Source organism: Amblyomma mixtum, chromosome 7, assembly GCF_055824585.1.
Source record: "Amblyomma mixtum isolate Tamu chromosome 7, ASM5582458v1, whole genome shotgun sequence".
Taxonomy (NCBI): Eukaryota; Metazoa; Arthropoda; class Arachnida; order Ixodida; family Ixodidae; genus Amblyomma; species Amblyomma mixtum.
In genome coordinates, this window is record NC_143018.1 from 15,134,107 (window position 1) to 15,160,172 (window position 26,066).

General features: G+C 46.0%; 1 protein-coding gene across 1 annotated transcript; it reads right to left on the reverse strand.

Moving 5' to 3' along the window:
- Nucleotides 1-414: 414 nt before the first annotated feature.
- Nucleotides 415-24,539, reverse strand: LOC149335093 (uncharacterized). The gene is made up of 6 exons (XM_089553740.1): nucleotides 24,406-24,539; nucleotides 21,045-21,168; nucleotides 19,651-19,753; nucleotides 4,840-5,085; nucleotides 3,876-3,929; nucleotides 415-3,240 (listed from the first exon to the last, which is right to left on the reverse strand). The coding sequence occupies exons 2-6, from the start codon at nucleotides 21,153-21,155 to the stop codon at nucleotides 3,188-3,190; spliced, it is 567 nt and encodes a 188-aa protein (XP_089409866.1). The 5' UTR covers nucleotides 21,156-21,168; nucleotides 24,406-24,539; the 3' UTR covers nucleotides 415-3,187.
- Nucleotides 24,540-26,066: the final 1,527 nt, after the last annotated feature.

Here is a 26,066-nt window from a genome sequence, read left to right on the forward strand (position 1 = left end):
CCCTTGCTGTTACCACAGCATTTTGATTCAAGATAAACGCAAAAATTGCCCGTGTGATGTGCTACACCTACGCATGTTCAGGAACCCAGGGTGATCAGAATTCATCCGAAGACTCCTGCTACTGCGCCTTGCTCTCTTCCTTCCTTCACTGCCGCTTCTATGCATTCGCTCGTGGCACAGCCCAGGCGGTCACCAGCATGTGGACGATTACTAAGCCTTTACTTTCTGCATCGCCTCCATATCGTGCTTTGAGCTCTAAGAATGCCCCTTCTACATGTTTCGAGACTGTAATGAGTGAATCCAAGTCACGAAAAGAACCTCTGATCATGTAAAGCAACTCAACCAATCAATTTTTATTGACAGGGAAATAAACATTGCAGGAAAATAATACATTTCTTTTTCTGCCCGCGACTAAAACATTGATGGCCACCACAAGTGCCATACACGAGGCAGCAATCAGCACACTTAGAAACGTCTTTGACATACATGTAGTAAATACTGAAGATTTCCCATAGATTCAGTCTCCAACTCCAAGAAGATTTTATTGCTTACGTATCTCGTGCGAAAACCTTTGAACTTATGAACTTTTTTTAAATGCACACGCACCCTTCGACATAGATAGCGGTGCTCTCATTATGCATGTATTAACTAATAATAAAAGTATTAAAATCTGAGTAAATTTTCTCCCATTGCTTCGGGAATCTTTAGAAGCCCTTTTTCTCTGTCGCGATGTTGCCGTGGAAGGCAATAATACAAGAACGTTTTGGTCCTCGAACTGCTTTTAATTTTATTATTGGATTCCTTATATAAATTCAATCCCCATTTTCTCGTGCTCATGGTATTCCCATGCGAAATAAAACAGGGATTCTAAAATAGATTACAAGATCAGTGGGCACGTGTAAGTATTCTTATGTACTACTAGAGCCATGTACAAATTGCCTTTCTCCCGATATTTTTCATGAAGTTCCTGATCCCTTCCACATAGCTGTCCTTTACCAACCATGAATTCAACACACACGTCTTAAAAAAGTTTGTAGCAGCTCAGTGAAGGAAACAAATATTCAGAGCTAAACAGGCGCAGGACCTGTAAGGAGGGCGCGCTTAGACTACTATGCAGTTTTTATGTACTCTGGAAAAATTTGCCCAGTGTAGCTAAAAACTCAAGTCCTGCGTAAGATGACACATGCAACGATGCAAAGATTCTTCTGAAAAACTTGGTTAAAAAAATGAGAAAGTAAATAAATGCTTCCGACACCAAATTATACAACCACTCTGAACCCTGAATGAAACTCGTCTTTCATCTAGACAAATGCCGTTCAGTAGATTCAGCCACGACCTGTAATTAGAGAGTTTCGACATATAGAAGAGACATACTAGCGTAGTAGCATGCTGGACCGGCCGGGCACTTGTTGCGCGTGCGCTGTGGTAGGTGTACGCATCGCTAACTGTTACCATCTCTGTTATTCCCGGTGGAGTAATAATGTACTACTTGTAAAAATCCAATAATAATACGCCTACTAAAGCACAAAAGAAATTTCCGCAATTTTCGATATACAGTCCACGAGTGATGCATGCTTAAAATTTTAAATTTTGCACTTTGCGGAGCCTCTATAGGTGTGGACTATAGAGTAATTACTTTTAGTGGTCATCGAATATAATTCCCAGCGCTTATACTAGTTAGAGTTTATTGCACTGTGCGCGTACATTAATTTGTATGCACTGGTTGCCCACCTGCTCTGCCGGCTATGTACCGGGTGCAGATAATTTAGTAAGAACAATTCTTTTTCCCCAAAGATTTATCCCTGTGGGCGATGGACCGGGTTCGCACAGTACTCCGGAAATTACGGTAAATGAAGGATTTTCATGTTAGAGGGAAAGTTATTTTTCGCATAACGGCACGTATTATCTAAGTGCTTCGTTATATTTCATGTGCATACAAAAAATATAGAGAGCATGAAAAGCGCAAATTCACACATCTTAAGCTCTTAAAGGTTACTCGAAGCTGCAAGTAGCACTATGACTGAAACTGCACCGCTGCTTTAAGCGGCACCATCCAAGAGTGAAATATTTTGCGCGTTAGGAATGCATCTTCACGCATAGAACAGCACATAATTTGTCTTGAGAATTTGGCACTCAATCGCCTAATACGCGATAATTTGACCGTGGCCGAAAGGAATGCATGTTCCTGTTGACTAGCAAAAGAGAAACAATAAGTACGCAAAAGGAGTAAGTGACATGTCATAGCCTCGCGCTTATACGCCGAGATTTTTCTAGCCCCTGTCTGAGCAGAGCCGCAGATCATTGTCAAATAGCGTGCCAGGCAGTGGGTGTCACACCTGGATTAAAAAATTATGGCTGAGGCTTAGCTAAGGTTAAGCCTAGTCAGATGCGAAGCATATTGGTGGCTAGGCTTGGTAATACATGGCTTTCCTTGGTTGCATACTTGGTCATTTTAATACAACCACTAGAAGCCTTCGTCGTGGGGGAAGACAACGGCATGGCTACAGCGGAACGCCGACTAACCCCGAGACGCGCGTTGGGTGAGCGCCTGGATTGCCACGGAAGCCGCGTCTGCCCGCCCGGTGGAGCGAGCGTTTCACCTACAGCGAGTGTGAACGCGCGTTCGAAATGCGCGGGAATGCCGCTCGAGGACATTCCGGCGTCTGTGCGATGGCATCGTCACGACGACGTCACGGTTTCACGTGGCGTGACGGCTAGGGGTCCCACGGCGACGGCGCGAGGTGGAGGCCGCCTCTCATCCGATGTCACGTGGTGTGACGTCACGGTGTCACGTGGTGTGACGTCTAGGGGTCCCACACCGACGGCGTGAGTGGTAGCTCTAGCAATATGCTTCGCATAAAATGAGGATATTTCCAATTCAACATTAAGACGATCATCAACAGGCGTTTCTAGAGCGGGCTGCATCCTTGTTGCGATGTTTTTAGTGACAACAAAGCACTGCGATAACAACCACAACAACAACAAAAAATAAACTGCATCCCAGCTAAGCAAAATCATGCTGCCGAACATTCAACAGCAGCTAGTAGAAGCGGCGGTCTCAGCATTCAGCTGTCCTCCACTAGGCGGACCTGCGCGTCAAGCGAAGTTGCCGCGGTTTCGTTGCGTTCCTCCATTTGTCGGTGACCCCCGGTGTTTCGTCTTCCCCGCCATTCTACTGTGCGGTCTTTCAGGCGACAATGAACTTGAAGGCAACCAGGCAGATCAGTGTGTGAAGTAGACCTGTACAGCAGGGGAAAAATATATACTATTGCAGTGACTGCAATTCAGGCACGTCACGGCGAAAGGCATAAGCTCATGTTTTCTAAAGATGGCCGAATGTGATCATACTTCTGAGGAAATGGCAAAAAAAGAAAAACAGCACAGATAGGCTCTTGTGCCTCTGTACTGTTCGTAGGCCATTGCCGGGAACTGAAAGTGTTATCCGTCAGCCTATGCTCACCTATTGTGCATCGGGCTGTTTCATCTGGAGGGCTCACATATCAATTTATGCGTTAAGTTTACTACTACTACAACTACTGGGTATTTGTTCTTTTTAGCCTGATTTACACTAGTCTGTAAAATCCGTTCAACGTCACTGCAGACCCCAGTCGCTCTTAGTGCCCCTAGGAATGCTTTATCTGGAGTGCTGACGGCCAGTGGGATTCACAGACGCGTGCTAGTGCTGCACTCAACTGCGTCGACACAGCACTCGTGCATGCTGCAGATTTTAGGCTGCAGTGGATGCCATAAATGTCACACACGACAGCCGGTTTTTCTTTTCTGAAATTTCTTCTGCCCGGTTCCTGCTCTCCTCGAAATAAGCTGGTGCACATTTGGCTCAAGCTTGTTAGTGTCTTTGCAAGTGGAAGTCGTACCTTTGTTGAGGGTCGAGGCTCCACCGTGTGGGATGTGAAACTCTGCGGGATCACCTGCGCACAGCAACAAGTTACTAGTCACTAACACAATTCACTTTCACAACAACAACAACAACAACAACAAAAAATGTTCACACCAAGCACCTCGAGCAAGTTACTTCGTTACTATTCATTAACACAATTCAGTTTCGCAACAAAAAATGTGCACAACAAGCACATCGATGAACCGTTTAGCATTACGGCTCACGAAGAAGAAGCGAACGCCCGGATAGGCTCAACGAAATCTCCTAGTGCTTTAGAGGGGATGACGAGGAAAGAAGGGAGGGGGCAGGAGGATAGGTAGTCACACGCGCACAAGGGCACACACGCACAATTCACATTTAAACTATTGGCCGAGATTGCAGAAAAGGTTTTCTATGTAAAACGGCAGAGGCGTGTCGAAGCGAACGCTTTCGTCGCATACAGAGAGGAAGCCCTAATTCGAACAAACCTACATGCCACCTCATTGCCACAGCGCGCCGGCTAACATGCACACATAGAGTATCATGGGGCAAGCCGTAATAATGGCTTTTTACTCATATTGAAAACTCGTTCATTGGACTTGCCATGTGCTTTCTATGATATTTAAAAATGGACTCCTATAGGCGCCATAAGTTGCAGCTATCACTTGTGCCCTCACTTGCAGGGTACTGCAATGAGTCGCGTAGTTTCTAGCTCCTAAAAACCTTGGCGTCTTTAGAGTAGATAAATTATATTATATAGTTTTAGATATTTACCATCGAACAGCAAAGAAAAAAATGAAAGCATTTGATCTCCCAGCGCATTGATCTCAATCGGCTCAGGCGGAAACACTTTTTCTAGTTCGCGTCGTCAGCGACAAGCAGCAGATTTGTCCAAGAGAAGCTTGTTCAAGTATGGAGAGGGTAGGTTTCTCAACTGCTACGCGAACAAAGGAAGCCCTTACCCCTGGTGAAGATGGTGCAGTCGTCCGAAGGGACTGAGCGCAGTCCGGTACTGTTGCCGGTGAACAAGTCACAAACTCCTAGAGCTTCTCCATCGTCCACGCAAAACTGTATGTGCTCACAGTTGAACTTGACATCAGTGGAGCAGTTTTTTGCGCATTCTTCTTTGCCAACATTGGTCAGGTTGAGATACGGCAGAGGCCTTGAGAGTTCGTAGAAAGCAATCTCTTCGTATTCTTCGAGGTAAACTGCAAACAAAGGAAATAGATAAAATAAACGTTACATACCTCCATCGCTATACACATTTGCAGACGCAAAGATGGACGGAGCGGCTATGGTGATAGTGATGTTTTATTTTTATAGCCAGGAACGTCACAGTAATGAAGTCCCGGCAAGGTGGCAGCTCAGTTCGTGATTGAAAGCGAGAGGTTGCTGAGAAAAAAAAAACAATCTAGGTCTCACTGTTTTAAAAATTTGTTTAGACAGTCTATAGGCTGTCCATAGACTGCTTTCGATAAAGTCTTTTTACAAATCCTAGAGAATTACGGAGAATAGTCCATAGGCAATGGAAATTCTATAGACAGTGTATAGAGAATCACGGAGAACAGTCCATAGGCAATGGAAATTATATAGACAGTGTATAGACAATCTATAGATTTGTGGCCGTACAATTTTAGCAGACTTTTGTCTGTAGACATATTACCGGGATTTTTAGCGCAAGAAAGACACACAAAAAAGGCGCTGTAGTGGCTCAGTGGTTATGGCGCTCGGCTGCTGACCCGAAAGGCGCGGGTTCGATCCCGGCCGCGGAGGTCGAATTTCGATGGAGGCGAAATTCTAGAGTGCCGTGTACTGTGCGATGTCAATGCACATTAAAGAGCCGTAGGTGGTCAAAATTTCCGGAGCCCTTCACTACGACTTCCCTCGTAGCCTGAGTCGCTTTGATACGTTAAACCCACATAAACCATACACCAAACCGAAGAACACACAGGAAAGACAAAAGCACTCGTGTTGTCCACTTTCTTGTGCGTGTCTTCGTTGCGCTGAAAATCCTGGTAATATATCTAAAATCCAACTAGCTCGGCAGTTCACTCTCTTAAAGTATATTTTGTCTATAGACAGTCTATAGACTGTGAATAGACAGAAGGAATTATCTATAAAAAGGCAATAGAGTCTACAAGAAGTCTATAAACCACTTTTATAAGAGGGGCTTGGCGCTTGTGTACAAGCCCGAAATATGGGAGGACCTGCCATCGCATGGCCGTTTGGAATCACTTAACCTATCCACCACTACTCCAGCATTGGTATTAGAACTCCCAGGTATCTATGAATGAGCAGTAGAGAATAACCAATTTCGCATATATGGGCATTAACCCATTATCGCGATCCGAACAACTTCCATCCGCGTACAATGGATCCGAAGACCGGAACCGAAGTGAACACTAGGTGCTAGCGAACCCAATTCGCATTTTGCCTTACTACGCCAATCAAGCGCCATTTTTTTTTCTTCAGGGTTGCGGGGTGATACTTGTCATTTCACAATGAATATGCGATAGGAAACTTCCCTTATAAAAATGGTCTATAGACTTTCTATAGACTTTTTATAGACTCTATAGCCATCCTATAGACTTTTCCTTTTGTCTATAGACAGTCTATAGAAAATCTATGGACTAAAGTCTATAGCTACTTCAATTTCCTTTTGTCTATAGACGGTCTATAGACCCTCTATAGACTAAGGTCTATAGCCGCCTCAATTTCCTTTCGTCTATAGACTGTCTATAGACCCTCTATAGACTAAAGTCTATAGCTGCCTGAATTTCCTTTCGTCTATAGACTCTCTATAGACTCTCTATGGACTAAGGTCTATAGCTGCCTCAATTTTCTTTCGTCTATAGACTGTCTATAGACACTTTATAGACTAAAGTCTATAGCTGACTCAATTTCCTTTTGTCTATAGACGGTCTATAGACTCTCTATAGACTGAAGTCTATAACTACCTCTATTTCCTTTTGTCTATAGACGGTCTATAGACTCGCTATAGCCTAGGGTCTATAGCTGCCTCAATTTCCTTTTGTCTATAGACTGTCTATAGACTAAAGTCTATAACTGCTTCAATTTCCTTTCGTCTATAGACGGTCTATAGACTCGCTATAGACTAAGGTCTATAGCTGCCTCAATTTCCTTTTGTCTATAGACCGTCTATAGACCTAAGTCTATAACTGCTTCAATTTCCTTTCGTCTATAGACGGTCTATAGACTAAGGTCTATAGCTGTCACAATTTACTTTCGTCTATAGACGGTCAATAGACTCTCTATAGACTACGGTCTATAGCTGCTTCAATTTCCTTTCGTCTATAGACGGTCTATAGACTCTCTATAGACTACGGTCTATAGGTGCTTCAATTTCCTTTCGTCTATAGACGGTCTATAGACTCTCTACAGACTACAGTCTACAACTACCTCAATTTGCTTTCGTCTAACACTGTACACTATAGATAGTCTACTGCCTATAGACCAGTCTATAACAATCGTAATTTTATCTAACAATGTTCGATACACTGACCTTCGACTAAGTCCAGAACAATGTCAATTTCTTTTTGCACTGTATGTTGAGGGGACCTGCATCTAGTGACCGCAACTATGTCGGGATTCCCCCACCTTCTTCGCTATTACGGAAATTAAAATGTATTGCGTAAGGCCATTACAACACCCTCCTGTATATTGTTTTCAGGAGCCTTGACAAGCTCCTTTTCGTTATACCGTGACGTATATTGTCAATACAATTAAATATTTAATGCTAACAAGTAAGCCAAGGAAAAGCAGCCGTTCTTGAAGTAAGGGCACCCGTAAACTGTACTACATCGAACGAATACGCTGTCCCTTAAAGGAATCGCTCGACAAAATTCCATTCCATCTTTCAATCGTTACTGTCCAACGTGTTGAAGTCAGAAACATTTTATCAAGGGATCTACATTTCTCTTTAGAACGTCCTGAAAATAAAGGGGGAAATAGGGGTGTGAGAATTCAAGGAAGCGCCCATGCCTTAGAAACATCTTAGATTAATCTCAAAGAGCCTGGTCCTTTCTGCGATTAACATCTGCCATTTCTACCTTTGCAGTTTGTATTCACGTGAATAAGTGCTGCGACGCAACAATCACAGAGCCAGTATTTTTTCGTTCCTACCCTTGCACCTGTTGCTTCGGAGCCGATGACACGCTGATGTGGCGCATATCAGTTTTCTAAACACGAACACACGCAAAAAAGACGTTATGCTATGTAACCTTATAATTATTATTTGAGAATTGTACCACATACTATTCGGTGGGAGATGCGGCGCGTATACCGACAAGAAGTTAGATTTCAGTTGTGTTTTCACGAAAACAATAAAATTTTTGGGGGGTAAGCGAAGAATTTAAGCTTATAAACCGATTGCCTTCTGTGGTCTTGGATATCAGATCAAGCTGCACACGGCAAGAGTGCGAGCGATAAAGATACGACCGTGAAATGGGTTTCTGTTTCACGTTTTACCCATTTTACCGCGAGACGGCGAAAAATCATTCGGGCTGCAAACAACCCTGTGCGTGGCTGCATCAATGGCGGTGGCGTGTTTTTCGCGGATTACGTTTTCTTCAAAATCCAGCTTCATCGTCCCCTTACGGTAAGTCTACACGTTTATATTTTATTCATTTGGTCTCCTAAACCACTCTAAGCAGAGCTGTGTGTGCAGAACAGATTATGTGCGCAGTTACAAACGTCCTATCTTCGTTTCTAAGGCGGAAGCCATCGGGCTCTCGACTAATGCCGCTTATCTCTGTGCCGCTGTCTTTACTAACGCGCGGAAAGGCAGTCTGTGCGATGCCCTTGATGATAAGCCGCTCCTCGCGAGCTGTCTACTAGATTTTTCGTGTTTCAAGGTAGATGCGCGGCCAGAAATGTCGTTTAGCCTGTGAATGACGGCCGAAATGGAACTGTGTGTTAGTTAGCGCCGTGTGAGCTCTATTTACTTTGCACCTCCGAAAACGTACTTACATACAGTCTCGTTCAGTGGTGGATTATATTTATTTTTTTTATTTTTGTGTTATCGCCTGTCTGGACCATGGAGTGCTGTTCTTTTGGAGGTGTGCATTGCTTGCTACGTATGGACGCTCGCTCGGTGCGCGTCGTGGACGCCGACGTTTCAGTAAAGTTGTCTTGTAACGCTATAGACTGGAGCGCGAGACGTTTGTCAAAGTTGTAGTCAAGCGGCGCTGGAGGAATGCTTGTAGTGTGATGGGTGAATAAAATTCGTTGCCGGCGCGAATGGCCGGCGTGCTCAAACACCGCGAAAAACCCACGAGCTCCATCCCATCTCCCCTTCGTTGCACACGTATGGATTCGTCCGTGTCTGTCATCAGAGCGGCCGCCGCCGCTGGCTTGCGGGCACTTCATTTTGAAAGCTGGGTAAAGGTCGGCTCGACAAGAGGTGGCTTACATTTCGTTCCGAGTGGTTCGTTCATGACTCCCGCTCACACGTGCACAGATTTCTCGAATACCATTTGCGCTAGAGGCAAAGTATGTGTTTCTGATTTAAGACTTCTACGTTACGAAAGCGCCGATGTGGCTCGCCGCTTATTTGCGCCTAAAATTAAATTAAGCTCTCGTGTTATTATAGCTGCGCCTGTAATTGTTTCATTGAAATACTTCCTACTTTGAGCACGTTCAATGCTTTCGCTGATTTTTCTAGCAGCGTTGGGTTAGGCTACCTCCATGCAATAAACACACCTCTTTACTGCGCTGTTGGGGCTGCACTTGAAGGAAAAACTAAGTGAATTTCAGACGGTATTTTATCGTGACAGTAATTTGCTGTCTCAACCTCGCGACTGCTTTTGAAACGGCGCAGCTGCAGCCTCTGTGTGCTGTATTAGTATTCTGAATAATGAGCGCGGCATGGAAGCGCTGCAACCCGCTTGTTTCTAAGAGCGCGCGCGGATGTATGAGTATGCTGTTCCGTCTTTGTGCTTCAAGTTATAGGCGAAAATCTGTGGTGAACTGGTTGCTTCTGCCTGCTGGTTTTGTATAGCTTGTGCCCGTTTGAGTATCAGCTTACGTACACTCGGCCAAATCTTTAACTGGCTCAGGTGTTGCATCGCTAAATGCACCTTGTAAAAAGGTGCCTTTTGGCTACACTGCTGGCATATTCATGTTGTAATTTGACGCGTGAGATGGCATTTCATAGTTTCTTTTTGTTAATATAATGTTTGAGTGGAGTACGTGCATGTTTATATCAAAGTTATAAGAAATATTCATCGTCTGCCGCTATACGAAGAGCCGAAACAAGCGGAATACGAAGCAATGGTTCTGGTGGCGCATTTGCACTAATCTGGCTAAACGACTTGTCCGCCATGAAAGGAGTGGTACTTTACCCAGAGAATGAGGCCATATGGACCAGATCAATTTCTGCGTATGCCGCTTGTTTCAGCTGTTCGTAGTGGCAGACGAATGTTTCTGATAACGTTGATCTAAACACGAAAGTACTGAACTCAAACATTATATGAACAAAAAGGAAGCACGAAATGACATTTCACTCGTTAAATTACAGCATGAATATGCCAGCAGTGTAGCCGAAAGGCACCTTTTTTACAAGGTGCATTTAGCGATGCAACACCCGAGCCAGTTAAAAATTTGGCCGGGTGTACCAGGCTTCACGCAGGGTATTTTGAAGCGCTTCTTATATAGCGGTTATAAGAATAAATGCTGCAATATTCTCCTTTTTGGATCCCTGTGTGAGGTGCACTGAATCTGTATTTTATGGAGGTGGCATTCTTAACAGCTCCTTGCGAGTCAATGCAGATATGTGGCACAATTGTTCGAAGTCTTCTGTTACAAATAAAGTAAAAAGATTGCCATAAAGAGGTCAGTATTGGCTGTAACAGTATTGCCATACAGAAATCAGTATCAGTACTGGATTCAGAGTAGAGTGCTCCAGGGATTAGGGTTCTTTGTTACAATGTTTTATGACGACGCATATAATCTTTCGTGTATTTACTGATATGATTGAGCCGGCGTGATAGCTCAGTGGATATCATGTTCGCATGGCGACCTGAAAGATGCAGGTTCGATTCCGGCCTAGGCGGTCGCATTTTAATAGAGGCAAAATGCTAAAGGCCTGCACAAGTGGCCGAAATTATTCCCCAGCCTTTCACTTCAGCGTCTCGTAGCCTGTGTCGCCTTGGGTTTTTGAACCCCATAAAACCAAACCAAAAGATCAAGATTGCCTTTCTAGAATGGCATAGCCAGGATATGCCTTGCATTGTAAAGCACATGTGTAGAGATGGAATGGGAATTTTTTTTTTTCAGTTCCTCTTATATTATTTTTTTCCTTTGTGCTGTACAGGTAAACGTGCCCGGACGATTTACTGCAGACAACAGGCCACAAGAATGCTTCTGAGGAAACTAGCCGGACTGTAACTTTCAACTTTTATGTTACTGTGGTGCATTCTTATGGTGCATGTATTGCATATTCCCAGCCTGGATAGCTTGGAAATAAACTAAATTTGTAAGTATATTGATTGTTTCATGTGTGAACGCTGTCTGGTGACCTTTTTCAATGATTGTAGACAGTCTATATGCAGTCTATAGATAATGGTCTTAGTAGACCAGTTTAGTAGACAGAGGTCTATAGACTGTCTATAGACAAAGGTCTATAGCACTGCCAGGCCACACACCTATGGAATGTCTATAGACAGTCTATAGACATATGTCTACTGGACCAGTAGACTTTTGTCTGTAGACTGTCTATAGACGGTAATCTACAGGAAGTCTATGGCCATAAGTCTATAGGTCGTCTATAGTCCGTCTATAGACAAGTGTCTATAGACGGTCTATAGACAGCTCTATAGGAAATGTATGACCATAAGTCTATAGATCGTCTATAGACTGTCTATAGACTTGTGTCTATAGACTTCCTATAGACCCATAGACTTTCAGTAGACATTTGTCTATAGACTGTCTATAGACAAAAGTCTACTAAAAGTGTATGGCCATAAATCTATAGACTGTCTATAGACCAGTCTAAAGGATTTGTCTATAGACAGTCTATAGACTTCATAGACTAAAGTCTATAGACAGTCTATGGACTGTCTATAGAAATTTTTATAAGGGTTATAGCTGTTTAACTGTGTCTCGTCATCGTATTCGAAAGGTTGAGGCCCTTTTTATTTATTTACTTATTTCGGATTACTGTCAATCCCTTGGGATTTTAACAGTAGAGGGCAAAACATACAAATACAGGTTCAGTGCTATATTTTTTTAAGAGTAGAAAATAAAGGCAAAACATGCAGTACAAATGGCAATAATAAATATAAAAATTGTGTCATAAAACTGATGATGGCACTTCAGTACAATAAAAACGCTGAAAAGAGCACTCATTACAAAATTTTGAAAAGGTTATGGCGAGAGGAATGAAAGCACAGAGCTCTCAGCGAGAGTAACAAATTTGTCAATGGTGCGCTGGGCTGTGACTGATGGATGCAAGCGAATCCAATCTCGGACAACTTGTGGAAAAAAAGAATATTGGAAAGTATTACTGCCACAGAAATATTCTTCAAGGGTGAGTGCATGCTTGTGACGTGTTCCTCGCATAGTGTTTGTGCGAACAAAGTCTGGGGGAGACATCTTTAATGCGTTAATGAGCAGTAAATACAGAAACTTTAAACGATGTAATTTGGCACGGCTGGTCAGCGTCAGTTTTTCATTAGGTCAGTTTTTAATTACCGTATAGGTTTTGAATTTTCAAAAAGCAGTATCTGCTCTGCAGAGGGCGCAAGAAATTCCGACTCTCTCGGCGCGTTAAACAGGGACCGAACGACCGGACAGCGGATGTAGCCACACCAAAGACCACTAGTCGCTTGGCTCGGCTACCTATGTGTCACCTGCCCTTTCCTGTTTGAACCGGGCTGGAGTGGTTAACAACGGCTTGAGTGTCTGTTTCCGCCACTCTAGGGAAACATGCAGGACAGAAACTATGACGCGACAAGCAGCCCGGGATAGGCTGTGCCAGCTCAAACCGCAATCATCGTCTTTCTGGCGATAAAGATCCCCTGTACACGCAGGTGATATTTGCACAAAGGGGCACGGTGAAACACTGCTCTGTGTGCGTCACACAGTGTGAAGTGTCCCGCAAACAATAACATTTGTGTTCCCAAGCAAGCTACACATTCCTCGTTTTTATACCGCTATATTGTCACGTCGGTGTAAGACGCGCTAACGCTCAAGGCGGTTTAGAAGGCTCCCAAGAACCTCCGGTGCCGAGTCCGATGGTGGCGAACTTCGTCCTTTTCGCTTAATGTCCTCACGTCGTCGTCTTCAGTAGCGCTAGCGTCATTAGCCCCCCCCCCCCCCCCCCCCCCCCCCCCGTTCGAAAAGCATCGTCCCGATGCTAAAGGAAACCAGCGTCAGAGGGAGTGTCACAGTGTCCTTGCGTGATACGGTTTCAGGCGAACGACGTGGACCACCTCGGGGCGCGCGTCGCGTCGTGAGCGTGGTGTTTGATCAGGAATGACTTCATAGTTGAGATCGCCGATGCGCCGCAGGACTTGGTAGGGGCCGAAGTAACGACGTAAGAGCTTGTCGCTGAGTCCGCGACGTCGGATTGGGGACCAAACCCAGACAAGGTCGCCTGGGAAATATTCGACCGCCCGTCTCCGCAGGTTGTACCGTCGGGCATCTTGGTCCTGCTGAGCGCGAATTCGCACCCGGGCTAGTTGACGAGCATCCTCGGCGCGCTGTAAAAAGTGGGCAACGTCGGCATTTGGGTGGTCGTCGACGTGGGGAAGCATAGCGTCGAGTGTTGTGGTCACCTGTCGTCCATAGACGAGACTGAACGGTGTCATGTTGGTTGTTTCCTGGACGGCGGTATTATAGGCGATCGTGACGTAAGGCAGGACTTCATCCCACGTTTTGTGCTCCACGTCCACGTACATCGAAAGCATATCCGCGAGAGTCTTGTTCAGACGTTCGGTCAAGCCGTTCGTCTGGGGGTGGTATGAGGTCGACCTGCGGTGGCTCGTGTGGCTGAAAGCAAGGATATGCTGCATGAGCTCAGCAGTAAAGGCAGCTCCTCGGTCAGTAATGAGAACCCGGGGTGCGCCGTGGCGCAGGACGATCTAAAGCACAAAAAATTTGGCCACATCGATAGCGGTTCCACTCGAAAGAGCGGCTGTCTCCGCGTAACGCGTGAGATAGTCTGTGGCGACAATTATCCACCGCTTTCCGGAGTTTGATATGGGGAACGGGCCGAGCAAGTCCATCCCGATTTGTTGGAATGGTCGGGACGGCGGGTCAATGGGCTTGAGGAAGCCGGCGGGCTTGGCAGGAGGAACCTTGCGGCGCTGACAGTCACGGCAAGAGCGAACGTAATGCGTAACGTCATGTCCAAGGCGAGGCCAGTAGTATTTTTCGCGAATCTTGGCTTGCGTTCTAGTGACGCCAAGGTGGCCGGAAGCAGGTTCGTCGTGGCAGGCATTCAAAATTTCGACGCGTAGGTTCTCGGGCACGACGAGCAAGTACTCGCGACTGTTAGAAGAAAAGTTCTTTTTGTAGAGTACGCCGTCACGGAGGCAGAGGGAAGACAAAGCTCGCCGGAAGGCGGCAGGTACTCTGCCACTGGCACCTTCAAGATAATCAATGACGTCTCGAAGGTCCGGGTCGGCGCGTTGTTGGTCAGCAAAGTCGGTAGAGTTTAGGGCGGTCACAAAGGCGTCGTCGTCCGCAGCGTCGTCAGGAGCTGGTTGTGCAGGGGCACGGGAAAGGCAGTCGGCGTCCAAGTGTTTGTGGCCGGATTTGTAGGTTACAGAAATGTCGTATTCCTGCAGTCGGAGACTCCAAAGTGCAAGGCGCCCTGAAGGATCCTTTATGTTGGCCAGCCAACAAAGTGCGTGATGGTCGGTCACTACTTTGAAAGGTCGACCGTAAAGGTATGGTCGAAACTTGGAAATTGCCCACACGATGGCGAGGCATTCTTTTTCGGTGGCAGAGTAGTTTGCCTCGGCCTTAGACAGTGCACGACTTGCGTAGGCAATTACAGGATGTTGATTTTTCTGGACCTGACTAGGACTGCACCCAAACCGACATTGCTGGCGTCGGTGTGTACCTCAGTGTCAGCATATTCATCAAAGTGCGCCAGAATGGGTGGTAACTGTAAGCGGCGTTGAAGCTCTAGGAACGCCTGTTGTTGCGGCGCTTCCCACTGGAATTGGACATCGGCCTTGGTCAGGTAAGTAATGGGCGCAGCGATTTTAGAGAAGTTTTTCACAAAGCGGCGATAATACGCACATAGTCCAAGGAAACGCCGAACTTCTTTCTGATCGCGTGGCGGCGGGAAATTCGCGATGGCGACGGTTTTTTCAGGGTCCGGAAGGACCCCTTCTTGGTTCACGAGGTGACCCAAAAACTTCAACTCCTCGTAACCGAAGTGACACTTCTCGGCTTTTAGAGTGAGTCCAGAGGATTTTATGGCCTGCAGCACCGCCTCGAGGCGACGAAGGTGCTCGTCAAAAGTTGGGACGAATACGATCACATCGTCCAGGTATACGAGGCAAGTGTGCCATTTCAGGTCCACGAGTACTGTGTCCATAAGCCTCTGAAAGGTCGCTGGGGCGGAGCAAAGACCAAATGGCATGACCTGGAACTCGTACAACCCGTCTGGAGTGATGAATGCCGTCTTCTCGCGGTCCCTCTCGTCTACCTCTATTTGCCAGTACCCAGACTTCAAATCCATGGAGGAGAAATACTTGGCGTTGCATAAACGATCCAAAGCGTCGTCGATTCTGGGCAAAGGGTAAACGTCCTTTTTAGTAATGTTATTCAGTCGCCGGTAATCAACGCAGAACCGCAATGTTCCGTCCTTTTTCTTTACGAGCACGACAGGTGCGGCCCAGGGGCTCCGAGACGGTCGAATGACGTCGTTATCAAGCATTTCCTTTACTTGCGTGCTGATGGCGGCGCGTTCTCTAGAGGAAACACGGTAGGGTGACTGTCGCAGTGGTGGCGTCGTGTCGTCCGTAATAATCCGATGTGTAGCAAGGTGTGTCCTGCCGACTCGCGGAGACGACGCAAATGTGTGTCTGTAGCGATTGAGCAGGTCACGCAGCATGCCTTGTTGTTGTTGCGGCAATGTCTGATTAATGTCGTACTTGACGTCGACTATGTCCTCTGGATCCGGTTGTGAAAGACGAGTCAGGCTTTGTGCGCACTTGGTATCAGTGACGGCATCTATGTAAGCGACAGTCGTCCCCTTGTTCAGGTGCTGGTGCTCATTGCTGAAATTAGTCAGAAGTACCCTCGAAGACCCATCTCCTTATATGGACAGCGGCGCCAGATGTGCCCAGGTGCCCCGCAATGGTAGCGCAACGGTCGATGGTCCGGGGTTCTCCAGACGTCAGTTCTGCGACGCCTAGGTCGCTGGACAATGTTCGACTGGGAAGGTGGAAGCTGAAGAGCGGCTGGCGTAGGTGCTTCATATCGTTGGGTCGAGGCCGGAAGGAAACGGCTTGCGGCGGCAGCATAACTCAATGTTTGTGGCGGCGGTGGAGTGGCTGCCGGAAGCTGCGACGTACCTAATGCTTGTTCGACCTCCTCGCGAATGACATCTGTAAACGACGCAATCTGCGGCTGAGCAGGGGTGTGCTGCAAAGCCTTCGCCACCTCTTCCCTTACAATGGCTCGAATGACCTCACGCAGCGATTCTCCTGAGGTCATGGAGGTTCCCTCAGTACGGGTGCAGAGCATCGATACGTTAGTGCGCTCGTACTGTCGTGCCCGCATGTCGAGTGATTTCTCAATGGACATTGCTTCCTTGACGAATTCGTTTACTGTTGCGGGTGGACTACGAACCAGGCCTGCGAAAAGCTGCTCCTTTACACCCTTCATCAGCAATCGCACCTTCTTTTCCTCCGGCATGCTTGGGTCTGCGCGACGGAAGAGGCGTGTCATCTCTTCCACGTACACCATTACACTTTCGTTCCGAAGTTGGATGCGATTCTGCAGAAGAAGGTCGGCCTTCTCCTTGCGAAACGTACTGGTGAACGCCTGGAGAAATTCTGCTTTGAATGTCTCCCATGTTTGGAGGCAAGATTCATGGTTTACGTACCATGTCCTTGCAGAGTCTTCCAGAGCAAAATAGACATGGCGCATCTTTGAGTCCCCGTCCCAAGAATTGAATGTGGCCACCCGGTCGAACTGGTCGAGCCAGTCCTCGGCGTCCTCATGAGGTAGGCCGTGGAAACGCGGCGGATCCCGTTGGTGATGGAGAAGGACGGGCGCAGTTGATGTTGGAGGATTCATTGCAGCAGCGCCGGTACTCCTTGTTGACTTGTGGTCAGGGAGCAGCCCGAACTCGGGAGATAGGCCTTGTAGTCGGCGGCTGCCCTGGTGAACGGGCGTGTCTACCGGGGGTGGTCGACCTCTGCTGGAATCGCGGCTTGATGGGGGCGTCCGGTACATGAAAGATGTACCCAGCAGCTCCACCAGATGTCACGTCGGTGTAAGACGCGCTAACGCTCAAGGCGGTTTAGAAGGCTCCCAAGAACGTCCGGTGCCGAGTCCGATGGTGGCGAACTTCGTCCTTTTCGCTTAATGTCCTCACGTCGTCGTCTTCAGTAGCGCTAGCGTCAATATGACGGACAGAGAGTAGGTTGCCGTGCCGAGGTGCATGATATGTGTGCATGCGTATTTGAGGAGGAGGCGCGAATGATATGTATATAGTGACAACATGAAAATCCGCCGTCCTCAACTCACTACTCCGCTACCAAGGACATTAGTAAACTAAATCGGCTTTTGAATATTTGACTGCGTGAAACAAGCTTAATGACATCAAAGCTTTTTTGAGCTAATAATTTCATCTCCTGATTCGGTTCTGGTTCAGTTATCATGAAAAGTTTTAACAACGAAATATTTTCTTCTCGCATGATGGACGAAGCTTTAATGCAGACTTGAGTATCGACAAACACTCATCACAGTGTTCACCAGTGAAATACGAACGTTTTCATGTAATAGTACGAAGCGCAGTAGCTGGAAATATTGACCGAGATGAGAGGAGAGACAGAAGTTCATTTGAACATTGGGCACTGTGTCGCACCATAAAAAACCTCTGCGAGTCTCATGCTTCCCATTAATCTCGCGCACCCTGTACAACGTCATTGCGCATGCTCTGTGTGCTTCCCTTCTGATTTATGACGAAGAAAGAGGGTGAAAACTCGAGAGACAATAAATATATATTTTAAAGCTCCAAGGTGAAAACGATAGACACAAAGCGAAGTAAAAACTGTAGAGTGCTGACATGATCGAATTTACTAGAAAAAAACTCCTCGGCTATTTTAATCGGTTGCATACACGCACACAAATAAAAACACGCTCGCACTTCCTCGCTTTTATTACTGCAGTTGAAGCAACTGAAATTCTTGTTCTGTTAGGCACAATCAATTATTGCTGATGCATGAGTCATCTCTCTTCACATGCGAAGCACCTCCGTCACCTCGCACGCAAAAACACGAGGCGCTTGTTTTATCACCCGAATCAAACCATGCGAGAGATAACAGAGGTGTTCCATTTCTCCAGAAGATGCGACTTATCTATTAGCCATATATATCAGAACACTGTGAATTCTAGCCATAGTTCGGCGTTGTCGGCCCATTGTCAAAAGTGTGAGTCAAGTTCGGTCTTTCTTTTGAAGAGGTGGGTTGCTTGTTCCGTTACCCGAATAAAATCACGAGAGAGAGCGAGATAACAGAAGCGTTCCGAATCTCCAGGAGAGCCGGCTTATGCACTAGGAATACAAGTATCTGCTTGCTGATAGCGATGTACATTGCTTCCTTCACTTCCTTCTTGTCTCTTTTTCGAGCTGAAAATTGAAGATGTACTTGTCGACTCAGCTTTAGCCACATCACAACGTCCTGCGACCCCCTCTCCTCGCTCTGCTGCTTTTCTTTTGCACTGTTTGGTCGTGATTATTTGTTATTAATTGGTCCAACTGTCTCTATTATTTTTTCGCCTTGAACACGCGCGGTTATCCGCTCTCATTCATAACGCGCATCACAGACGCGACGAGCTCTACTAACAAGGGAACAGGATCCTGCAGTACGGGCTATTTTGTCTCGTTTATATATTCTGTTTCACACATTCTCCCCTTATTTCGTTTAGCAGCGTAACTCTACAATATGTGCTCTTGCGTTTGGATTGTGATACAAATGCGCTAGTTTGCCTGATACAATCAAAATGAATGTTAGATATAAATATATGAGGGAAGTGAGGTCATAGGTGGTGCGCTGGTGTTCATGTACAGGCGGGATTAGTTTTACAACGTTGTGTCGGCAGTTGCCCCTCATGAGCCATTTAATTGAACGAATGTGTCTCTACCATTGCATTGCTTCTATGCTGCGTAAAAGATAACGATCTTTTCGGTAATTAGACAGGCCGTGATTTTTTTCATGTTTGTCGACATGTGCGCGAACTGGAAGACCTATACTCAGTTACGCGCTCGACGTGAAACAATTTTTTTTTTCATATTATCATCATCGAGTAAATTAGCTTTCCACCTCTCTTGAATATGCGTGTACTATCGAGCACAAACGTGTCCAAGACGCGCGATTGGAGACTTTAAGGCCAAAGTTTTAGAACATTCACTTGATTTCACTATCAAGCATTAGAGCTCGCAAATGCAACTTTTATCTCTACAGGTGTTGTCTAACACCAACAATTAATATCAAGTTCATAATCGTCGGTTGCAGCGCACGCGTCCTGGAGACTTCTGTACTCTATAGTACATGAAAAGCACCTACCTTTTGCAGTTGACGTTTGAGTGGCAAAATATGCAGCGCAAGCGACGGCGATTATAATCACCGACAAAACAGACAGGGAGATCCACACCCAACGGGGCAGCACCTGTGTGAACATAGGAAAGAAGTTAGAATAAAGCGGTGCTCTTTACTCATCAAAAGACGAGAAGCAAGTCAAAACTGGGTGGTTGATAAGTTTTCGTATATCGTGTACTATAGAGGGGAAATACACAGGTAACTGACGAAATATATGACCGGTGGTATGTTGGGGCAGCGAGGGGGGCGGAAAGTCAGGTGGGCGGTCTTTGCGTAGATAGTGTGGCCGCAGCTGTCACAAGACAGGGTTAATTAAAAGGATGTGAATGCCTTTGTCCCACAGTGGGCGCAACTGGGCTGGTTATGCTGATGTTTAAACAGAAGAGTGGGTTCGAAGGAAGCAGAAACTTAGCTGGAAGCGACAGAATCAGATGGGGACCCGAGATTAACGAAAGTTTCCAAGTACAGGGTGATAGCGGTTAGCCTGGGAAAGGGTCAGTTGCACGGAGGTCAATGGAAGAGGCCTTTGTTCTGCATTAAATGTGATCCAGTGACTGGTTATGATTCATGCTTTAGGACGTTAAACCCCAATAAACGAAACGAACGATGATTAATGCGTTCTTTTTTGTAGATTGTTTCTCAGCTGCGCTCACACGGTATACACACACATCGCTATAACGCAGTCGGTACTACAGCCGAATGACACAGCTACTGAGCCAGCGGAGGCGGTATTTTAGAGAGAGTGGTCATGATTAAAAGCAACCTTAGGATGCATGAAACGAGATGTTCCACGATATAATCATAATGTTACATATTTACCGATATATCGCCTTAATTATCAGCTGATGGCTGGATTTATCGATTTATTCACCGATTGATTTACAGATTGATTCAACGACTCATTGACTGACTGATTGATTGATTGATTAACTCACCGACCGACCGACCAGCTGACTAACTGACTGGATTGTGATTCCTGGGTTTTAAGAATCTTCAGGGGGGGCTTCTTGGGTTAATAGATTTTAAAATTTTATTCAGGTCATTTGTTATGAGGAAAAAAAAGGTGCAGTAACAGACTCGCTCAGAGTAGGCACCCGGAATAAATTGTGAGTGAAGAAATGAAAAAGCGATTGAGAGAACGGTGAGAGAACGATCGCTCTGGGTTAGCGCTTCGGACTATTTTCGACCAGCTGGGGTTCTTTATCGTGTCCTGGCACCGAACCATACATGCGCACTTTTCTTGTTTCAACTCCACCGAAATACGGCCGCTGTTGCTGGGATTCGAACCCTCGACCTCCTGCTCACTTTCCGAATGCTTTAGCCACTGAGCCCCCAGGGCGAGTCGCATGCTCATACTTCACCTTCTTTTCCTTGAGCCAGTCGGCGACAGTGGTGTTATTGCCAGTCGTACCAGCGTCAGCAGGGGCTGCGTCAAGCTGCGCTTGGCCGGCGGAGTCGTTAGCCGTTGTCATCCTAAGCGTCAACCTGACGAAAATGAGGCCAGAATGAGGACAGAAGAGCAAGGAAAGATCGCTTGTTAGGGAACAGTGATAGAGCGAATGGTTCTAAGCGGCTGTTCTCTCGTCTAAGGTAAGATAATTGTTTACAATGACAATAGCGCATTCTTGAGTCACGTGATCCTGCTGTGACTTAGGTTGGATGCCCTTTTGAACGGGGAAGAGGTTGTGGCACAGCTACTTGTCCCCGAGGGCAGCCAACACTGTGGGCGTTTTTATGCACATATGCAAAAACAACACAAAAAGAACTCATCACGCTTTCACTTTGTTGAACGTGAAAATAAAGAAATTTCAAGCGATTCCTCGCGTACGAGCAGGTTAATAGCACTGTATGCTCAGTTGAAGCAAGCATTGCAAATCCTAATCGATGGAATTGGGCATCGAGAGCCGATTTTAAATGTACGGCACCAGTTAATTCCGTCTGCCTTCTCTAACAGGCATTCTTCGTACAAACAATCTAAAGGACGGGAATAGTAGGCAAATATAGAATAAGAGGCTTCGTCTCACACAGCATCGACGAGAAATGGCACTTTGAAACAAAATGGTCTACTTCAGTCGCGGGGCTAAGGGAAATGAATGGTCAAGCTTTGCAGGTGACGAAAACCATGTATAACAATTATTATTTGTCCAGTGCGCTGCCTTCCTTTAATCCGCTTGTTTTAGCTCTGTTAGTCCAAGTTAGTCACCACGTCAAGTCGCCTACTTGTTCCCTCGTCTTCGTGTTAAATCCCTGTTTCACTATTCTGTTTTCTAACCTCATTATTCCTCAGCGGAGTGCGTTAAAGAAGCTCTGAAACGTGTTCTGAGGAGAGCACATCAACTCGCTCAATCACTGTATTGTGTTGTCATGAAAACTTGAGCCAACCAATACTCGCAGTAGGCGACCCATGATCACGCGCGAAAATTGGCGAGCCCTCCCCGGCGACTTTTTTATGCTCGCACCCTCCTCCGTCGCTCGCATTTGGCGCAGGTGGCGGACGGCACACAGCTTTCTAATTTCCGCACGTAAGGACATTGAAGTTCTCGTAATTTTTTCCAATTTGTAGTGTTAGTTAATTAGATAATAATTGCGTAAATATTCAATCACCTAACGATAATTCATAAGAAAGCAGAAGGAAAAACAATCACATGCCACCGGTAGGATCCGAACCCACGACTTCCAAATTTTCTCACCGAATTGTAAGCAAAGTGACCACCGTGGCCGATGGCAATTAAATGAATTATTTTTCGCTCGGTAAGAGCAACCTAGGTAGCATAAGCCTCACTGGTGGCAGAGACTGCCATCGCAGGGCAGAGGCGCATCGTTTAACCGCTGAACCCGGAGTGGTACGAAGACTCCCAGGGTTCCATAACATAATGTCGAGAATGACCAATTGCGCATTTAGGGGCATTGACCCATTAATACTATCGTGTCATACCCTTAATTTTTATGCAAGCCACGTCACCTGAACAGTCTTCATGGCCCTCCCCACAGCCCTCCCTCAAGCTAAGGAGCGGTCCACACGGTCCCCCGCTCGCACCCTTTTACCCTTTTACTGGTCCTCTCAGAAAAAATAAAAACAACATAAAGATAGAGAGGGTGCCTGGACCAGCAAAGCTTTGCCAGGCTTAACGCCAATTCAAGATAAATGAAAAAGATGTAAACGTTCCAAACAAGAAGAAAAAAACTTAAGTGAAAAACAGAGCAGTAAAAAAAAAAAACTCAAAAGAAGAGAAAACAAAAGGATCATCACAGTAAAAGTTAGTCGCAGACAGACAGCCAAAACAGAGCGTGCAGTCCGCGGAATAAATAATAATAATAAAAAAATATAAAACCGAAGTCACTGCAAAGTCATGGTCACAGTAACAGTCTAAACAAAGCACCGAGTGCCGGCCACAAAGAAAATCAGAAAAATAAAAACATAATCAAAACAAAACAAGGCAAAACCAAAGTCACAGTCACACATTCAAGGACACATTAAAGGACACAGTCACAGTGACACAGTCAAGGACGCAGTCACTGTCCCACAGTCAAGCACAGTAAACACGCCACTACGAAAGCGCCTATGCCCAATACAGGAGCACGGGGCTTTCCTCTGTGCAGCCACGCAACTCTACTCTCCAGAAGCGCCACCCATCATCAACCCGGTCACCTCCGCTCGCCTCCGCCCTCCACAAGGCCACCACCAACTAGATACCCATGAAGCAGGGAACAGAAAAGCGACAGCGAAATTGAATTGCTCCCTCCGAACTATTCAGAGCAAGTTGCTCTTCCCGCAACCAATCCGTAATTAAATTATTGAATTAATTGAATTACCAGTCAGTAATTGAACTGCCACCTGCCATGTTGGGCAGTTTGCTCACAATCCGGTGGCCGGGTTGTGATGACGGTACAAGGTCACGTGACCTGTGCGGCCCAACTGCCACATAAGGGGCCACCTAAGCGGCTGGGTGGAAGGTCTGCGCTAATTCACTAGGCGCCACATATGCCACACATCGTGAGGAAATAGTTTCCTGAAAAGTTATTTTATCCGATGGCTTGTATACTTTGCGCCCAAAACCAAACGATTTACGGGGAAATTTACCGAGATTTACCGAGTCACCGAGAAATCCAAGTAAAAAACAACCGGGACACAGTGGCGCGAGATTAACAGGGCAGCTAGACATACCAACGATATTTAATGAGCGAAGAGGTACAAGGGCAGATTAAACTTTCTAAGTAATTCCAAATGCGGCGGCTGATGTGGAAAGCAAACGCGGCCATTTTGTCTCATGTGTGAAAAACACAGGACTTACGTGATAAGAACAACCTAGCAAGCTCAAAGTGCTTTCCGATATTGTTTGCTCGGCTGGGGCTCACTGCGAGAAAGGTAAGCGCACTGGAAATCAAATTAATAGTACATTCAGTCACTACTTCATATGCCCACTCGCTGTTTCTTGGCTGATCAGCCTCCCAGCGAACGACTGCTTGCAAATAGCGAACCAGGTTGTATTGAATGAACTGTTTTGACCGAATACACATGAACTCTCAAGCACTGTCTTGCCCAAATACACATTGCACTCTGAAGCACTGCGGCAGCACGAATCAAGATATAGAAACAATACCACAAAACTACACACAAGGTCATGAAGTCACGCACGAATAACTGAGTTCCTTTATCGCTATACATTTCTCTTTTCGTCACTGGATTTCATCATCTATCATAAATCGTCAATAATGCAGTACCTGGTCTCGCACGTTCCTTGCAGCAGGTGGACGCCGAGAGGGGTGAAGAACACGACGGCTTAGGTAGTGCCTAAAAGCAGGGCACACGCTCACTGAAAATAACGACCTGAAGACCCAGGCACCACGAGCAGAAATGAGGGTAGCTCCAATATACAAAAGAGCGGCAGAAGCCGCGCGTTGCACAACGCCAACTGTTGTGAGATAAGGGAAGCCGACGTCAACGCATTCCGAAGTGCAGCGACATTTATTGTTCCACCTTTTCTTACTATCTCATATTGTTCTCCTGTAACATCTGACATTTCTTCCACCGGGACCAACAATGCACTGATATGCAGTTCTAGCGGAGCCACAATGCGGCCAAAAAATACGGGGGTGGAGGAGGAGAAAGCATTAACTACAGCACTGCACTGAATTGGGAAAGGGGGTGGGGATGGTCGTGACGCTGGACAAACTGCCCACTCTTGGTAGTGAATCATTATAGATAATTAGATAGATACTTTGTCATCATTGATATCAAACCATTGAGGTTGAATTAAAGTGTTACCACCTATCTCGGTTAAATGCGTAGTTTCTTTTCTCTGCATTTTGATCCAATTTTCAGAAGAGCGCATGTAAAAGCAGCGCATCACAGATGTGGCGGAGTTTCAGATATTATTCAGAATACTATCAGAATACTATCTGTGCATTTTAACCTTCTACGTTTTTGGTGAACTACCTCCTTCGCACAGGTACGGCTAACGACTGTATTTGAGGAAACTTGACAAACCAAAGATTATCCAACAAGTAATAATGACTAACACACGTAAATATTTTTCTTTTATAAATAGCTTTTCTCTGAACTAAACATGACAGGCAAGATAACCGCTGGTCCTTAAGGGTAACGGAGTCGATTCTAAGAGAAGGCAAGCATAGCAAGGGGCGGCAGAAAGTCAGGTGGGCGGAGGAGATTAAGAAGTTTGCGGGGATACGGTGGCCGCAACTGGCAAAGGACAGGGTTAACTGGAGAGAGATGGGAGAGGCCTTTGCTCTGCAGTGGGCGTAGTCAGGCTGATGATGATGATGACGACGAAACATGGCAGAAGGGCATTTTGCTCTTCAGCGAAAAAATTACAGCAAAATTTGTTCTTGGGTGTAAAGTGACTTTTCTCTTGCCCGTCGCATCTATCTGTGCGTTGTGCAAGAAGGAAAAATAACCAGCTACAAATGCGGAGGGGGTAGGAGAACATTTTCAATTTTCTCCTGCTGGTGGGCTGACAAAACGGGGATCCTAGTTTTTTCGACTAAAGCCCATCTAAAATGTAACTGTTACCTTCTTCATGTATAGCTTTCTTGCAGGGGCCGTAGAGGAACTTAAATAAATACTGACCGCTTGCAGCAGCGAAGTGTAATACGCTGTAGAGGCGGCAGCAGCGAGCCCAAAGGCATCGGGTAAGAACCTTGATCCATAATAGTAAACCAAAGCGCTTAGTATTCAGAAGAGTTCAGAATCTAAACACTTTAAGGTGACCAGGCACAAAACGAGAACATGTCGCATGCAATCTACATTAAGTGTGTTACTTTCACCGTGCATACCTGAGTGCATATCGGGAAATTCAATTTCATCGAAAATCAGCGCCCTCTTTATTCTTTACCCCCGTGTCGTACGCCTGCCACTTCTTAAA

Excerpts from the sequence above, each read along its gene's own strand:
- LOC149335093 (XM_089553740.1), bottom strand. The coding sequence starts at position 21,155 with ATGACAACGGCTAACGACTCCGCCGGCCAAGCGCAGCTTGACGCAGCC. Across the intron at positions 5,086-19,650 it reads TCAAACGTCAACTGCAAAAG|TTTACCTCGAAGAATACGAA; the intron begins GTAGGTGCTTTT and ends CTTTGTTTGCAG. Across the intron at positions 3,930-4,839 it reads CTGCACCATCTTCACCAGGG|GTGATCCCGCAGAGTTTCAC; the intron begins GTAAGGGCTTCC and ends TGCTGTGCGCAG.